We start from the raw sequence: 16,900 nt of genomic DNA on the forward strand, positions 1-16,900 counted from the left end.
CCCACCCTGCCCGGTTTGTTGCAGGACAACATGGCGGTGGTGATGTCTGTGAACACCTGCCCTACTCTTCCTTTGACAGAAGGAAGCAATGCCTTCAATGCAAGACTGATCGCCCGGAGCTCCAAAAGGTTGATGTGAAGACCGGACTCCGCCAGAGACCCCTGATCTCCACCTCTACCAGGCAGACGCCCCATCCCAGGAGTGACGCATCCGTCACTACTGTGAACTCTGGCAGGGGAAGGGAGAGGGATCTGCCGCTGGCCCAATCCTGGTGCATGAGCCACCACTGCAGTTGTTGTGCAGTGCCCTCCGAAATCTGGACACAATCGGACAGATTCCCTTGATGCTGCACCCACTGGAACTTCAGGTCCCACTGCAGAGCCCGCATATGCCACCAGGCATGATCCACCAGCAGGATGCAGGAGGCCATGAGACCCAGCAGCCTCAGGGTCGTTCTCACCGAAATCCGGGATAGAGGCTGAAACATCAGTATCATAGCCCGAATATCCCGGACTCGCTGCTCTGGAGGATAAGCCTGAAACTGCACTGTATCCAGAACTGCTCCGATGAAAAAGAGCTTCGGAGGGTAAATCAGGTGTGACTTCAGGACGTTGATCGTGAACCCCAGCGAGTGCAAGAGGTCCGTCATAGTCTGAAGGTGGGAGATGACAGCCTGGGGTGTGCTCGCTTTCAACAGCCAGTCGTCGAGATAGGGGAAGACTGGAACACCTGATCTGCGCAGAAGAGCTGCGACCACTGCCAACACTTTCGTGAACACCCGAGGGTCAATGGTATGGCCAAAAGGGAGCATGGTAAATTGAAGATGCTCGTGGCCTACCGTGAAACGTAGGTAATGCCTGTGGGCTGGCAGGATGGGGATGTGGAAATAGGCGTCCTGCAAGTCCAACGCTACCATCCAGTCTCCGGGATCAAGGGCTGACAGGACCTGAGCCAACGTGAGCATTTTGAACTTCTCCTTTTGGAAGAAGCGGTCAAGGGCCCTGAGGTCTAAGATAGTACGCAGGCCTTTGTTCTTCTTGGGTACCAGAAAGTAGTGGGAGTAACAACCACAACCTACTTCTGGCACAGGGACCCTTTCAATAGCTCACTTGGCCAAGAGAGCTGCACCTTCCTGGTGAAGAAGGGCCAAGTGATCCTCCGAAATGCGATGGGAGTGCTGGTGGCAGGGAGGGAGGAGTAGTCTCAAAGGGGAGGGAGTAGCCCCTTCAGACTATCTGCAAAACCCACCTGTCCGATGTGTAGCTTTGCTAGTGAAGGCGGTGATGGCAAATCCTGCCACCCACCGGCCGATGGTGGCCATGAAAAGTTGGACTAGGAGAGTTTGAAGGCTCCTGCACAGGGGGTATGGGGGTGCATAGGTGGATTGGCTTGCCCGCTGGTCCCTAAACCCGCGTCGCTGGGTCCCACGTTCGCGGCCACGCAGATAATGGGTAGCTTGCGTGGCCCTGAGGCCATATTTGGTGGAACGTGGCGAGGTACCCCTTTCGTAGCTATGAAAGGGGCGAAAGGTGGACTGCGTGGGGCGAGAGGTTGCAGTGAGGCCCAAAGATCAGGCAGCCGCCCTAGAATTCTTTAAGCGCTCTAGAATCCTTTAAGCGCTCAAGCGCTGAGTCAACCTCGTCACCGAACAGGCGCCAACCATCAAAGGACATGTCCAAAAGTGTGGATTGGACATCCCCAGAGAAACTAGACATCCTCAACCAAGCGTAGCGCCTCAAGGCTACCAACGTGCAAACCGTCCAGAGATTCGGCGGTATCCAGCCCACACCGAATAGTGAACTTAGCTGTGCCCGAACCCTCTGCCACTGCCCCGGGCCTCCTCCGGGCGCGGTGGCAGCACTTGCGCAATAGTATCCCACACCGTATGGGTATAACGGCCTAAGAGGCATGCGGTGTTCACCGACCACAGCGCTAAGCTGGCGAAAGAAAATATATTTTTCCCAAGGTGGTACGGCTTCTTAGATTCCCTATCTGGGGGAGCAGTGAGGAATGCACACTTAAAAGACGAGGCTTGGACCACCAAGCTCTCAGGGGTAGGGTGTCAGGAGAGGAAAAGTGGGTCGACCGGGGCCAGGCGGTGGCATTGGGCAATCATCCTGTCCACAGGAGACCCTGTGCTGGGCTTGGACCAAGTGCCCAGAAGGACGTCGGTGTGGGCTTCATTAAAAGGCAGCAGGGGCTCCTAACAGACTGCTGCCGGTTGAAGTACCTCGGTCAGGAGGTTAGTCCTGACTGCCACCGTAGGAAGCTCCAGGCCCAAGGCCTCAGCTTCCATACGCAATACCACTGCGTACGAAGCTCCCTCCTCCGCAGCCACGGTAGTGGGGGGAGAGCATGCCGAGGTCTGGTGAGGTATCCAAACCTCTAGCATCACCCAGTTCCTCTCAGCAGTCTGGCTCCTCAAGCTGGTCGGCTAAGGGGTCTCCAGACCCCTCCCAGTCCGCCTCACCCTCTTCTGGCTGCTACTCAGGGCGATAGGGAACGCCAGGGATGAACAGCGGTACAAAAGTACCCTCCGGCGCCGGAACAGACTTCGGGTGACGTCGGTCCGGCTACGTGTCCAAGTCGGGTGTGAGGCTGAAGTCGACACAGGTCGAGGGCTCAACCGGCCTGGGTTGGGGGGGGGGGGTTGGGGGGGGGGGGGGGGGGAGCGTTACTGGAATCGGCGCCAGGAAAGGTACCGTGAGGTCAACTGACGCCCATCCGGATCCAGGCTTGGATCTTCTGGGGCCCTCCGGCGCTGAGCCGCCAGCATCGAAGGCCCAGGGCCCTCAGCCAAGTCAGCGGGGCCTGAAGGCGCTCCGGCGGAGTCAGGCTGCCCAAAGATGCTGTGAAGCGCTCCGTAAAAAGCTGGACAGAGCCGGAGAGAGACGACGCTCCGGGTCCCACATCGTGTCACCTGACAGATGGGGAGAAGGCGAACAGCGATAATGCTTCTTCACCTTCTTCTTGTGCTTCGACTTAATGACGAGTAGCAGTGGCTCCGCGACTGGTCCCGAAACCTTCCTCTTGACAGGGACCTCAAACGACGCGGAGCAAGCTGCCGGGCCTCCAAAAACCAATCTGGATTTAAGCCCCACAGGGGAACCGGGCTGAACCTACGTAGATTATCTGGGATCCTACATGTCACGGAAGCAGGTTTCTTGGACCCTGCGGCCGTCCTCTCATTCGACGCCAGAATGGCCTTTGATAGCGTGGTGGTACCTATTAGCTGTCCTGCACCGCCTGAGGTTTGGACTGAATTTCATCGGTTGGGTGAAACTGTTATATGAACAACCATTGGCCAGGGTGAGGGTCAACTCGTCGGTGTCCTGGGTGTTTCCTTTACAGAAAGGGACTAGACAGGGGTGCCCCTTGCCCCCAATATTACTTGCCTTGGCCCTGGAGTCCCTGGCTGCATTAGTACAACAGAAACCCCTGATATGGGACATCCTGGTGGGAGACGAATGGGATGAGAGCATCTCCTTACATGTGGATGATATGTTACTGTACATGAGGAGACCAAGGCAGTCCATAGACAGAATACTTCAAATTTTCCATATCTTTGGAGACTATTCAGGATACTGCATAAATTTGGGCAAATCCCTGCTGTTCCCATTGGTGGGAGGGACCTCCAGCCTGACATTCAGATGAGAGGTTCCCCTGGAGACAAAGTGTTTCAAATACCTGGGGGTAAACATAACAAGAGATCCCCGGGACTTTTATGAGCGGAATTTAGCGACCCAACTAGACAGGTTCATAAGGGATGCCCAGTGCTGGCGGTCATTGCCACTTACATTAATGAGCCGTGAGGCCCTATTTAAGATGTGGACACTCCAACGCCTACTGTATATTTTGCAGAACACACCCTATCACATTCCCCCAGTCATTTGTCAAAAGATATCAGATGCCGAGCTGGAGACCCGACTGTGGAGAGGGAAAACACAGTGCATAGCACTACATAAATTGCAGAGGGGCGTCTATGAGGGGGGACTGGCGATTCCCGGCATAAAGATATATTACTGGGCCTCTCAACTGGTCACGGTGAATGATTGGGTCTATGGGGATCGAGGGGAGCGACATATAGAGTGGACAGGTCGGTCATGGGGGCCAGGGGCTACCTCTGCTTGCTGATTGACAAAAAACCGGAGCGGGGTCTCCCGGCCCACACACCAACGGTCGTAAGGGCGTGGAAAGTAGTGATGAAGTACCTGGGCTGGGAGGGTAGGCTAACACCGATGACCCTGATCTGGGATAACGATCCGCTTGGCAAGGTGGGCAGGCTGCATAGTTTTGGCAAATTGGAACTTCTCGGTTTGGAAACAATAAGCGACGTCTGGAGAGGGCAGGTATATGTTACATTTGCCACCCTTCAACAGGAGTACGATATGGGGAAAGGAGAGTTGCTGAGATCTCTGCAGTTGGGGCATGTGCTTCGGGGCCATATCTGCGAGGGGGTGAGAACATACAGAAGCACCCCCCAGAAGACCAACTGTTGACTGACCCGTTAGAGGAAAAAGCAATATCATTAATATACAGGAAAGTAGTGACTAATACCCCAGACCCCCTTGGACCGCTGAGAGCAGCATGGGAGGGTGAGGTGGGCCCCATTGACTATGAGGATTGGGAGGAGGCCATACAGGACCAGAGAGAGGTAGAGATCCATTCTCGATTTCAACTAATTCAATGAAAGATCTTACATCGAATATACTATTCCCCAAAGTTATTACATCAACTGGGCCTCGCGGAGGTTGCCTTATGTCATAAGGGGTGTGGGCGGGAGGGGACCTTCTACCAACTGCTGTGGGAATGTCCAGTGAGACAGCAATACTGGTGCGAAATTGGGAGGATTATGGCTGCTTTGGCAGTGGTGGAGGTCCCAGTTGAGCCGGGGATGAGGCCTGGCCTAAATATATGAAACTGTGGCTGAAGTTAGCAGCTGTAGTGGCAAAGAGCTGGGGGCACCCGCCCTACCAAAAGTGGTGGACTGGAAAACTGATATAGACTGGCGTTGGCAAGCGGAGCACATTATATATCTAAGCAGCGGGTGTCTGAGGAAATGGGAAAAGATTTGGGGGAACTGGCAGGTTTATCAAGGATTTTGGGGAGGAAATAGGAGGAATATGCAGTGACTGTTACCACACTATGTTGATGACCCGTTCAATGATTGTTGAAATGATGAATGTAAAATGTAACATGTGGATTAAGACATGTAGAAAATCGCATCATTGATATTCCAAGACAGACAGAAACTTCTAGGTGGTAACATAGGACTGGAAGTCAGAACTCTACGCACTGATACTTGGTTTTGGAGAACGCTCCCGCTCTCAATGGTGGGCAGAGTGGCCCGGCTTAAGATGGTGGCCCTCGCTTGGCTCTTGTACTACTTCATAGTACTGCCGATTTCGATCCCCAGAGCAGTCTTCCAGGAGTTTGACTTGTCGATGTTTCTCAGGGCCTCTGGGTGCAGGAGGGTGGCATTCGATAAATTACAGTGCCAGTTGGATAATGGAGGACTGGCGGTATCAGAATTTGAAACTTATTATTTGCCAGCCCAATTCCATTGGTACCTCAATGGCTTGCAGGAAGACCATCCCCAGGCAGCACAGTGCCATTCGTCCCAGTACTCCCCAAGCTCATACGAATCTTCCGGAGAACCCTGCTATGCAGAAATGTAAGCTAGTGCAGAGATACTGGACATGATACTTACAAAATACACGCATTGTGATCCCCTACTCACTGGCTACCCCCTTGAAGATACTACACTGACTGCCTCATGTTGATAGCTGGGAGGACCTGAACGAGTGGGTGGAGGCAGAAGCAGAGAAGATGGGCGACCTGTTTGGCGTACGTGTACTTCTTCCATTTGACAAGTTTTGCAATGAATTTGATCTCCATTGAGCCACTTTTTACTGCATAGGGCGGTGACAGGAGCGATTCAAGCGCATTGGAAATCAGTTATGTCTGGACCACACCTACACAACATATGTCATTACATGATAAGGGCGGCAGGCACTATAAAGGCACTCACTTGCCAGTCTAGAGCGATACCGGGAGATATATTACAGCCACTGGAGGCCCTGAAGGCTCAGTGGGAGGAGGACATGTGGACCCTCATTCCAATAACAGATTGGGTAACATTTTAACAGGGGTACCAAAAGTCTCCAGGAATGCTCGAATTAAATTGAGAAACAAATTTGCCCTACATAGAGCATATATGACCCCAGGACATATCAATAAATACTCCTCATACATTAGAGGCGGCCTGCCCGAGACATGGAGTTCAGGCACATGGTTTTGGGACTGCTACATTAGTACTTTACTGGGTAGAGGTCACAGAAGTAGTAGCGAACATCATTTCCAGGGAGGTCCCCTGCACAATGGGACATTGAATATTACACTGGTTCACTCACACCACCAGGAAAAAGGTAACTAGCAGGCTCCAGGACTTGGCTTTTATCCTGGCAAAGCATGAGATCACGAGAAATTGGAAAGCCCCTGGAGGTGCCCAGAATAATACTGGCAGGTTACAAAAGGGGGGTGTTACTAAGGGAAGCTAAGAGGGGTATCCGCTCCATTGACATAACACAGGCTTGTGAGACACTGATGGAGTCATTGAGGTGTCACATGGCCCATGGGGACATTGTCGTTTTACCTAAGTTAGCAGATTGTCCGCTGCTTTGCGCATGTTACTACATGACTTAATTTTTGCAAATGTCTCCTTTGCCGTGTTCACATGAGAACCTAATGTTGTGTTCGCTCTCTGCTGGTTCCTGGGATATAGTCTGCACATTGTGAGCAGGGTCAAATAACAATGCCCCTTGTTATTAGGCCTTAGCACCTAGACAAAACATACCGATGCAGCTGCTGTTTGGAACAACATACTTTGGTCTTATTTGAATACACGAATAGGTAGCACACACTTGGAAAGGGATCTTTCTAGGGAGAAGAGCGAGACAGCACCTATGATGTAGATCTACCATTTATAGGCTAAGGTATGGGATCTGCAGACAAAGCCCAAAGATCTTCTACTACATAATAATACTTATTTTATGCAAGGGGAGGGAGGTTAGGTTATGCAGTCTTTTCATAATGACATCTCCTTTCATGATTTATGGACTAATTGCTATGCTGACAGTATTTGTATTATCCATTTTTCTGCTTGCTGTGGCGCGTATACTGCATATTAGAGCACGTTAGTTAAAATAAACATTTAAAACTTGTTTGTGTCTCTGTTAGATCTTATTGTGGACAAGTACAAAAGTGCGAGTGAAAAGGTGTGTCTTGCAACAGAGATTCCTGAGAGATTGGGGAGTGTTGTGTTCTGGGGTATCTAATCATTTGTTTCTCTGTTGTGTTCTGGGATGTCTAATCATTTTTTCTCTGTGAGTGAGTAGGAGAGCAAGTGAGACACTATAGCTAGTCGGTCCTGGGCTCATGGGTACTAAGGTGGTAGAATGACTCAGTCTCTATGCACTAAGGTCCCGTAATCCTACCCATAGTTCTGTTTTTGGTCAGAATCCCTGCAACAGAGGGACCCAGACCTAGATGTGAGTGCCCAAACCCCAGAGGGCTCACCTTTGCCGACTCCCCCTCCACCTTTAGAGCCTTGGTTATACTTTTATTCTAGATGACCCATATCTTATAACCATCTCCCTCCAATTACGAGTGGTGCGCACCTAGCACTAGACTGAGCGGCCTGTGATGTGCTCGCCCTCAATACACTTTTGGTGTATGTTGGAAGTGACTCATGGAGGGAGGTGGGGGAGAGAATTAGGCTTCTGACAACTATCTATGTTATAATCTGTTAGGTTATGTAACGTGGAGATGTCTGTAAAGGCCTATGAGGTGATGTGTCCTTAATGGTAAGCTGCTGCATTGTTGTCAAAACCTTCAATAAAATCTGTTTTAAAAAAATCAAAAACACTTGCATTTAGTTAAAAATACTCAAATGCAGCATTCACTAGATATAGAAAAATACTGTTAAATTGGTTTTCTGCTTGGGAGCACTTCTAAAATCTATGGGCTTCCAAAGTTCCTCACAAAGGCATATTATCAAATTAAATGTATGAAGACTTATTACCTGCAAGATTGTCAAGCATGTGGTTCAGTAGCTTTCGTGTCCCATCTGGCTCCTGATATAAGCCAAGGATATCCTGCGATAAGGGATTGCCTGCACATAAAGAAAAACATTCTTAATTAAAAATTTTAATGAACATGGCATCAAATCACAAAGGTTGAATTATTATTTCGCAGCGAAAATTATCTAGTTTTATCAGGATGAGGACGTACTTCACCATCCTTACGAGGGAATGCGCAACACCCATTGGGTTCAAAGGGCTTCATGATCCCAAGCACCTAGGGCGCTTTCGATCAAAGTCCCTATCTTTAAAAAAGGTGACCGATACTCACCAAAATGTTATCGCCGCATTTCTCTTATTGATAGTACAGTAAAGATTATTGGTAGGGTGATTTTTAATCGCCGGAGATCCTGGTCAAGAGACAATAGCATTTTATGCCCCCATTAATATGGTTGCGGCCAGAGCTGGGTACAATGGAACAGTGTCTGAATTTGCATCAGATTTTGGGCAAACGTATGATAGCCAGACGCAGCCCACTATACCTAGCCTTTGTGGATCTATCCATTGCTTTCAATTGCGTGAAAAGGGCAAAGCTCTGACTGATATTGCTGGAGTTGAGAGTTGATGTCACCCTGGTGAACTTTCTGTATAGCCTGTATGAGAATTTATACAGAAAGGTGCGATATGGAGTGGCGGGAAAAATCTTGGATACCTTTTCTTTAGCCAGAGGGGTACGTCAGGGTTGCATTTTGGCACCTCTGTAGTTTATTATTTATATCAATAACCTAAAACCTCATTTGGCAGAAGCCACCGGCAATGTCTTAAAAATTGCTAATCAGTTGGTCTAGGCGTTATTATACACCAATGATGCTGTTTTAATGGCCACGATTCCTTGCATATTTTAGTGGAATATTTGTTTCTTTTAGGGGCGGCTTAGATCTGTTAAATAATTGGAGCATACTGTGATTCTGGCAGTTAGTGGCAACCCCTTATCTGTGTGAGTAATTTCTTGGGATTACATTTGATTCAGCGGTTTCATGGCAGCCCCAGGTCAATATTGCCCGCATGAAACTTAGCAGGGCGGCCGGAGCAATTCTTAATCTCTCTAAGACAACTTGCCAGGGGTCTATTTCCTTGTCTTTAAAATATACAATCAGAAGTGTGTCTCACCAGCTTTATCTGGCGCTAGGGTTTGGGGTTACCACAATACTTCCCCCTTATTAATAGAAGAAAAACATATTTTTAGAGTTTTTTCAATCTTCCTCCTGCGAGATGTCATTCTATCTTACACTCCGTGCTAATCTACCCTATATGTCTGAAAAGGCAAAGTTGGCTCCACTCCTACTTTGAGTAAGAACGTGGACCAATAAGGAGACCAGTTTTAAGGGGGAGGTGATTTTGGATCACCTTAAATTAAATAGAGCCTTTCCTAATCCCTGCGTAAAATGTGTAAAAATGTCTTTTCATGAACTTAGCCTGCCAGACTTATCCTCTGCAACGGTCACTTTAACCATCTCTGATAAAGAATTTGTGAAATCCTGTGTTTTATATCACCGTCTTGCTCAAAGATTGTACATGGTGTCAAGAAAATTCTCCAACAAAGATTACCTTTTATCTTTAGCTTCTGTAGAACCTGGGTTTTATATTACCCTGGAACGAACGAGGTGGGAGGGACCACTTCTCTTCCACTTTAGGGCAGGCACTAGATATTTTTCCTAGGTGTTGCTAGTCTTTGGGGAGATAGTTTACCTGCTTGTTCCTGTGATAGGGCATCTGCACAATCTATGTTGCACTTTGTTTTTTTGTAAATTGTATAGGCTTATTTCATACATTTTCTTAAACCCATTCTAAAACCTTTAGTGTTTCATAGGTGCATTGATGCCTTATCCTATTCACGGCTCATGGGCTGCTCGAAGTGTGCTATAGGGTTAGCTGTTCTGTTTTTTTAAATCAACTGTAAGTAGCAGGAAACCAATAGAAGGATGATAGACCCTAAGGAGTGGTTTTCTAAGTATTTAAAATTTAGGATTTTCAGGATTTAAGTGCTCAAAGTTTATGCTTTAACTGCATCCGTTCCTGTTTCATACCTAATGAGTGTATTTTGATGTGAAGTGTATTATAGGCTGGACCTTCTGGTTGTAGTTTATATAGTTAATTATATGTGGCATTGCTCTTGTATTGCTTGTATGATTTTCAACAAACCGAATAAAGATTTCTGATTCACAAGCAAATCTTTTCAACTAAACGCTTTACTAAGCTTCTGTCAGACACAGCTACATCTACCGAAAAGGCAGACATATAGGCACACAGGGACGAGGTAACATACAGGCACTCTAGAGCAAGGTCACTTTGTATGTGGAATAGAAGTAGCAATAAAAACGGCACTGTAAACTTCACCCAAATGATCAAAAGGTACAGCACTGGTAGCTAAAGTGTGAACATTCCTCAAAGAGAACAGGTACAGCAAAGCAGGAAAAATGTAAGAATCGATCACGCACAAAATTGGTTCAGCACAAACAGCAATGCGAACTTCTTCTGAATAAAAATAAATCCTTTACCAACTGGTTGAATCCAACCTAGTGAAGCTCTAGAAATACATACTTTGCCCCCATAAATTCCATTGTTGCTATTTACTTGGGGCGACCCTTACATTGCCCTCTTTTTACTCGCGATCCTTTGTGGCTTTTCTACTGCTGTATCTTGGTTGGAATCCCCATCAATTCTCTATTTTTATTCTACAGTTTGACAGTTCCACATTACCCCATAAAGGCTATTCTTACATCCTCACTCATGCTCCTGCTATGCTTCCCCTCGCACATTTTCCTTTGGGCATTCTCCTGACCCACAGTCTTTTTCTGGCCCTCCTTCCTCTTGCTGTATTAGTTGAGATCGAATGATAAAGCACAACACTTGAAACGAAATAGTAATAATAAAATAGAATCTGAACCACATCTACCAAATAGGACAACATCACCCCAGCCATGGAACACATCAACTTCTGACTCCAAACAGACAGCAAAACTACCATCAGGGGCATCTTCGTCTACCGTCCTCCATGACCACGTCCGGTCTTCTGCAACTTCATCACTGACTTCATCCACTCCAACAACTGCATTTTCCATGGCGACCTCAACTTCTAACTAGACAGCCAAAACACCAACACTACCAACTTACTTGACAACATCTGACCTATCCAACTCGCCCATGACCCCCACACACAGCAGTCACTCTCTTAACCCCATCCTCACTTTCAGCGACCGCATCAGGTGCAGCCACACCACGGAACTTCCCATGAACGACCACTCCATCGTCCACTTATACATCTACAGCTTCGCCTTTAAGTCTTTCCAATACTCCCGACCACAGCTAAAGCAAACTCTCAAAGGACACATGGATCAATGCCCTCAACATTAATCGCCCCATCCCCTCTAACAACCTAGACTAGAACGTCAGAAACTTCAACAACTGGGCCACCAACTGCACCAAAATCGTCACTCCCATCGACATTGATGACGAGTTTTGTGAGGCAAACGACGCCTCTATACACCTGGAAGTGTCAGCGGCTATGGGCCCCTTTGAAAGACGCATAATGCAAATGGCGCATTCATATGCCTGCCCGTTAGACCTCTCTCGTACCAGGGTTAATTCCTCCAGTGCGCTACCAGACCTGCAACGAATGGAGCTCCACCCCCACAAACACTAAGGGAACCCCTCAATGGATTTCAGTGTGTTCGATAGGCTGAAGAAGGCCTTCCTAGAATGCACAGATCCCCCTGAAGAGGAAATGGAGGATGCCCTTGGCGTGCTGCTTGAACTGCTTTCTCCCACCCATTCCCATTAGGGGGATGGGGACTCAATTCAAACAATGAGACCGGTCCCTCCAGAGCATGGGATCCCTCTCCTGATCCTCCTAATGAGAAAACCTCCATTCCAACAGGGGTTATGTCAAACATGCTTGATCCTGATGAGCTTGTGAACACACGCTCAGCAGAATGGTTTCCATGGGCTAAGGGGGAAAATTATGTCGCAGCTAGACTTAGGATGCCCCCTGAGAAGGAAGGGCGCACCGGCCTTCGGGTAGAATGTCCGGTCCCCACCCTTGCTGGCAAGGTGACCTGGACACCGGAAATTGATACCAGAATGGCCACTTTCCTTCAAAAACGTATCTGGGACCCCAAGAAAGGGATCAACAGTCCTGTCAGCACAAACTATTGGATGTCATCGGCCCCTTACAAAAATTTTGGCATTAGCAGAGGAGGACAAGGCTTCTGGTTCTGCGATTTCCCCAGAGTCCCTATCCGGTTGGGCGCAGCCCGCAGTCATTTTCCAAGGAAATGCTAAATGTGCCCTATCAGCTGAGAGACACCACTCCTTGTTAATCAAGGTGGACCCCAAATTGGGAGATTTGGCCACAACAGAGGCGGGGTCTGTGGCACAGGGAGGGAGTTAGGTAAATTTGTTGTCACCTTTACCTACCTCAATAAGGCGCAAGCCTCAATTAAGAAACTATCCCCCTTTAATTTTTGTGGGGGCTGGCCGTGGCAGGGGGCACACACCTGGTCGTTTCTATACACAATTAAGGGCTTCCGCAAAGGACAGGACCAGACCCGCTCTGGGGATGTTTTCCTCACCAGGAAAGGATACAGAGGCCGTAACCACAGCAGCGCCTCCAGTAGACAATTCCAGTCGTCTCAAGCAGGTGAGTGTGCTCCAGTCTTCAGAGTTAATGGTGGGAGGTTGCTTGGCTCTTTTCTTGCACATCTGGAAGGCTACTTACCTCGGACACTAAGGTTCTGCAAAGCATACAAGGTTTCAAAATATTGTATTACTGTTTCCCCGTTCAGGTCTCACATTCACGCCCACTGATCTTAAAAAAAAAAAAACTCATACAGCTTTGATAGACGAGGAGGTGACAGACCTGCTCCGGAAATGGGCGACTTCCCCTGCTTCTCTTCATCCACGCAGCTTTCTCAGCAACCTTTCCTAGGTGAAGAAATGCAACAGGGGTCAGCAGTCTGTGATCAACCTCAGGGAATTCTACGGATGACTAGTGTATCGCAACTTCAAGATGGAGAGCATACATCTTCTGCGCCATCTCCTATGACCAGACGACTGAATGGTGCGTCTAGATCTCAAGGACGCGTACTTAACGGCCACCATTTTTTCCCTGTGTTACAAACTCCTCCAATTCAAATGGTGAGATCAGGTTTACGAGTTGAAGACAAAACCATTCGGACTTTCCTCTGCCCCTTGGTGCTTCACCAAGGTATTGAAGCCGGTCACAGAGAATCTAAGGGCCCAGGGCTATCGTTTGATTATCTATCTGGATGATCTTAATTTGATGGATCGGAGTACAATTACCTTATCCCAACAATTGCAGACCACAATTCATCTGTTGGAAAGCTAAGTGTTTGTTATCAACGAGAAGAAGTCTCTGATGAACCCCTCAAAGCAGACCACCTTTTTGGGGTTTGTGATCAACTCCGAGGAGAGGACCCTAAATCTTTCTTCTCGAAAGACTTTCAAAATCCGACAAAAGCTGCGGAAGACATTGTACAAACCCACAACTTCATTACGACAGATCGCAAGTGTGGTAGGCCGCCTCTCTTCCTCGATCCACGTGATCTTTCCGGGATGGCTGCACTACAGGGCCCTTCAGCCGCTCAAAGCATTACACCTCCACATGGGCCTCCAATATTCAGAACAGGTCCCATTGACGGAAGAAGCCAAGGCCGAAATGAGATGGTGGCTGGCGCACATGGAAGTATGGAACAAGCAGGCCATTTTTGGTTCGGAACTGATTATAGATCTAACACCAGCAAGTCCGGATGGGCCGCTCGCTGCGGGAGTCATATGCAGGCACAAACTGGTCTTCTGAACAGCAGTCACCACACAAAAATTGACTGGAGCTCATGGCCGGCTCCTTCGCAGTCCAATGTTGGACCAAAGACAAACTTTCAAGTTGGTTCTTCTCAAGATGGACAATCGCTTCGCGTTCTGCTACATCAACCATCTGGGGGGCTCCAGATCGAAACCCCTGGTGGACCTAGCCAGAGATTTCTGGGTCTTTTGCTTGCCCAACAATGCGACAGTGACGGCATAGTACCTCCCCGGTGCATCCAACAGTATGGCGGATTGGTGCTCGAGAGAATGTTAAGACTCGAGTCTGCGGCAATTAGACCAGAGGGTCTTCAAGAGGTTGGAAGAACGCTGGGGCACATTCAGAGTGGACCTATTTGCGTCCAAGCTGGACTACCAAGTGGCCAAACTCGCTAGCGGTGGCAACAGACGCTTTCCTTGAGGAATGGTCAACGGAGCAGGGGTACGGGTTTCACCCCTTAGCGATGATCATGCGCCTCTCGTGCAGTACGACGTCAACAGTCGGCCATGGTTTGGTCAGGCCATATTGGAGATCTCAAGTATGTTTTTCAGTTCTTCTGGAACTTTCCTGGAATTCTCCAATATTTCTACCCCACACTACGGATCACCTCCGGGATCCTTTGGGTAACTGTCACCCACTCATGTTGCAGCAGAGAAGGTTTCTCATTGTGTGGTACATAACAGGGAACACTGGTGAGTCCCAGGCCGTTCACAAGAAGCTGAGAACTTGTTGGCCATTACATGGGCAGAGGGCACCACGAAGAGATACAAATCCACAAGGTCTACATGGGTTCGCTGGTGTACTCAATTCGGTGAAGATCCCTTGGGGAACGATGTTATCCCAGTGTTAAACTTTTTGACCTCCTTGGTTTCTAGGGGACTGCCATGCCACAAAATTAATTCATGCACGTCGGCTATTTCAGCAGGCTACATACCGATTCAAGGTGTGAATGTAGACAAATACCCATTGTTGTGTAAGTTGATGAGGGGGATTTGTCTGGCCCTTCCCCCGGAACCATGATACTTAACCTTGTGAGAGGTCTACAGTCAACAAGGTGCAACATCTTTTTTAAACTTGGCAGCATGATGACTTTTTGTCACGGAAGGAATTGTCCATGAAATTAGAGATGCTGCTGTGCTTAAACTCTTATCGCATGGTTTCCGATGTGAGAGCGCTCGATTTTACTGGGCGAGTGTTTACCACTCAGGGAGTTACATTCATCATTTCACGAACAACAAAATCCAACTCATGAGTGATTTCTTACCCCGAGTTTGATAAATCCCTCAAGCTTTGTGTGGTTCAATGCTTAAAGGCTTATTAAATTATGACGGAGAAACTCTGTTCCCCAGGGGAACGAGAACTGTTAATAGCATTGACGGTGGATCTGTTGGGTCATGCAGGAGTCGGGCATTGATGTGTCACATTTCAGAGCTCATTCCGTAAGAGGGGCAATGGCCTCAAAAGCATTTACCTTTACTCTAGGGGCTCAACTAGAGGATATTTTTAATGCGGCTGATTGGTCTTTGGACTCTATGTTCAAACGGGTTTACTTTAAATTGGAGATTGATATAGCATCTCTGGTGGTTGACAAGCTTTGAACGAGCATAATTCTTGCCTCCGGCCCCGACACACAATAAAACATTTTCTAGCAGTCGTAATGGAAAGTTTCAATTCTATTAAGGACACGGAGGTGAGGATTATTCCTGCCCAGGTTTCCACAAACTTTCCACACAATGGATTCTGGTTATTTCTCCTAAAGCAATGACCATTAATTATGATCTATAGTCTGAGTGAGCCTAAGGTCTAAGCGTGTATTCACTCATGACTAGAAGTTCAGAGTCTTATTCGATTTGTGTTTAACCTGTCCAAATGCACTGTTAGACGTTGTGATTACGTTGGCTGGTTTTCTACCTTGGATATCTAAGTGACAGTTGTTATTTTTCCAGGTTTGGAGTTTTCTCAAAGGGAGTAAATTTCAGTTCTGGAGCAGCTTTTGTTGCACTCAAGAAAGAGGAGGCTTAGAAGATAGGTGACTGGATGGGCTACTACCGAAGAAGGCAATCTCGTTGACCTACAAAAAGCTTGCTAATAACGCACCGGATCCCTTGGCCAAATTTCGTCTGCTGTGGGAGGGGGATGGCCTTTTGATCGGCGACGAGGAGTGGAGGGAAGCCGTCTCTGACTAGTGCAGTTGAAAATCCTACATAGGGTTTATATCACGGACCGCAGATGGTCCGTATGGGGCGTGGGGACAGCTCGGACTGTAGGAAGGGGTGTGGGCAGGTTGCCACCCTCATGCACGTCATTTGGGAGTGTGAACAGATTCAGACATACTGGAGGGAGATACATACGGTTAGGAGGGAGGTTCTACATAAATCTGTCCACCCAGAGGCTAAGAGATGCCTCGTTAATGTATGGGAGCCTACGGACTTGACAGGGGCGGAGAGGCTGTGGGTCACCCAGGGTGTGGCTGTGGCCAAGAGGGACATTGCTCAATTGCGAGGTGGGCTGTCACCCCCTACTGTAGCAGCGTGGAAGCGAAATCTTTATTGGGGCATGTTTCGGGAGAAAACAGTCTATATGGCAAGAGGGTGTCCCCAAAACTGGTCCTGAGTTTGGGCTAAGTGGAACACATTTAGAGGGGATATCGGTGTTGCTCCCATGCTACCGCATGACGACGAAGCTTTGTCTCCCTAATTTTTCAATCCTGTCCACAGGTTGTTTTCTGCAATTGTACTGTGTCTCAAATGAATTGCCATAAACGAATGTCATTATTCTCTGTCATATGTGATTTGCCGAGAGTTGATTTTCTTGTTAGTAAAGATAATAAAAAGATATGAGAAAAAAAAGAAAGAAAGAGGAGGCTGACCAGGACTTAATCGAGGATATGCACATGACCTTTATGGCGACTGATGTGAAAGGTAGTTTAAAGTGGAAC

The 16,900-nt window shown here is 48.1% G+C and overlaps 1 protein-coding gene across 1 annotated transcript in view; it reads right to left on the minus strand.

The window, feature by feature from the left end:
• Positions 1 to 16,900, minus strand: part of CNOT6L (CCR4-NOT transcription complex subunit 6 like) — an 844,987-nt gene that overhangs the window by 609,831 nt on the left and 218,256 nt on the right. Inside the window, exon 5 of the mRNA XM_085640943.1 lies at positions 8,084 to 8,173. Within this exon, the coding sequence (XP_085497069.1) occupies positions 8,084 to 8,173 (90 nt within the window). The remainder of the gene's footprint in view (positions 1 to 8,083; positions 8,174 to 16,900) is intronic.

This window comes from Triturus cristatus, chromosome 2_2 (assembly GCF_964204655.1).
Source record: "Triturus cristatus chromosome 2_2, aTriCri1.1, whole genome shotgun sequence".
NCBI classification, from domain to species: Eukaryota; Metazoa; Chordata; class Amphibia; order Caudata; family Salamandridae; genus Triturus; species Triturus cristatus.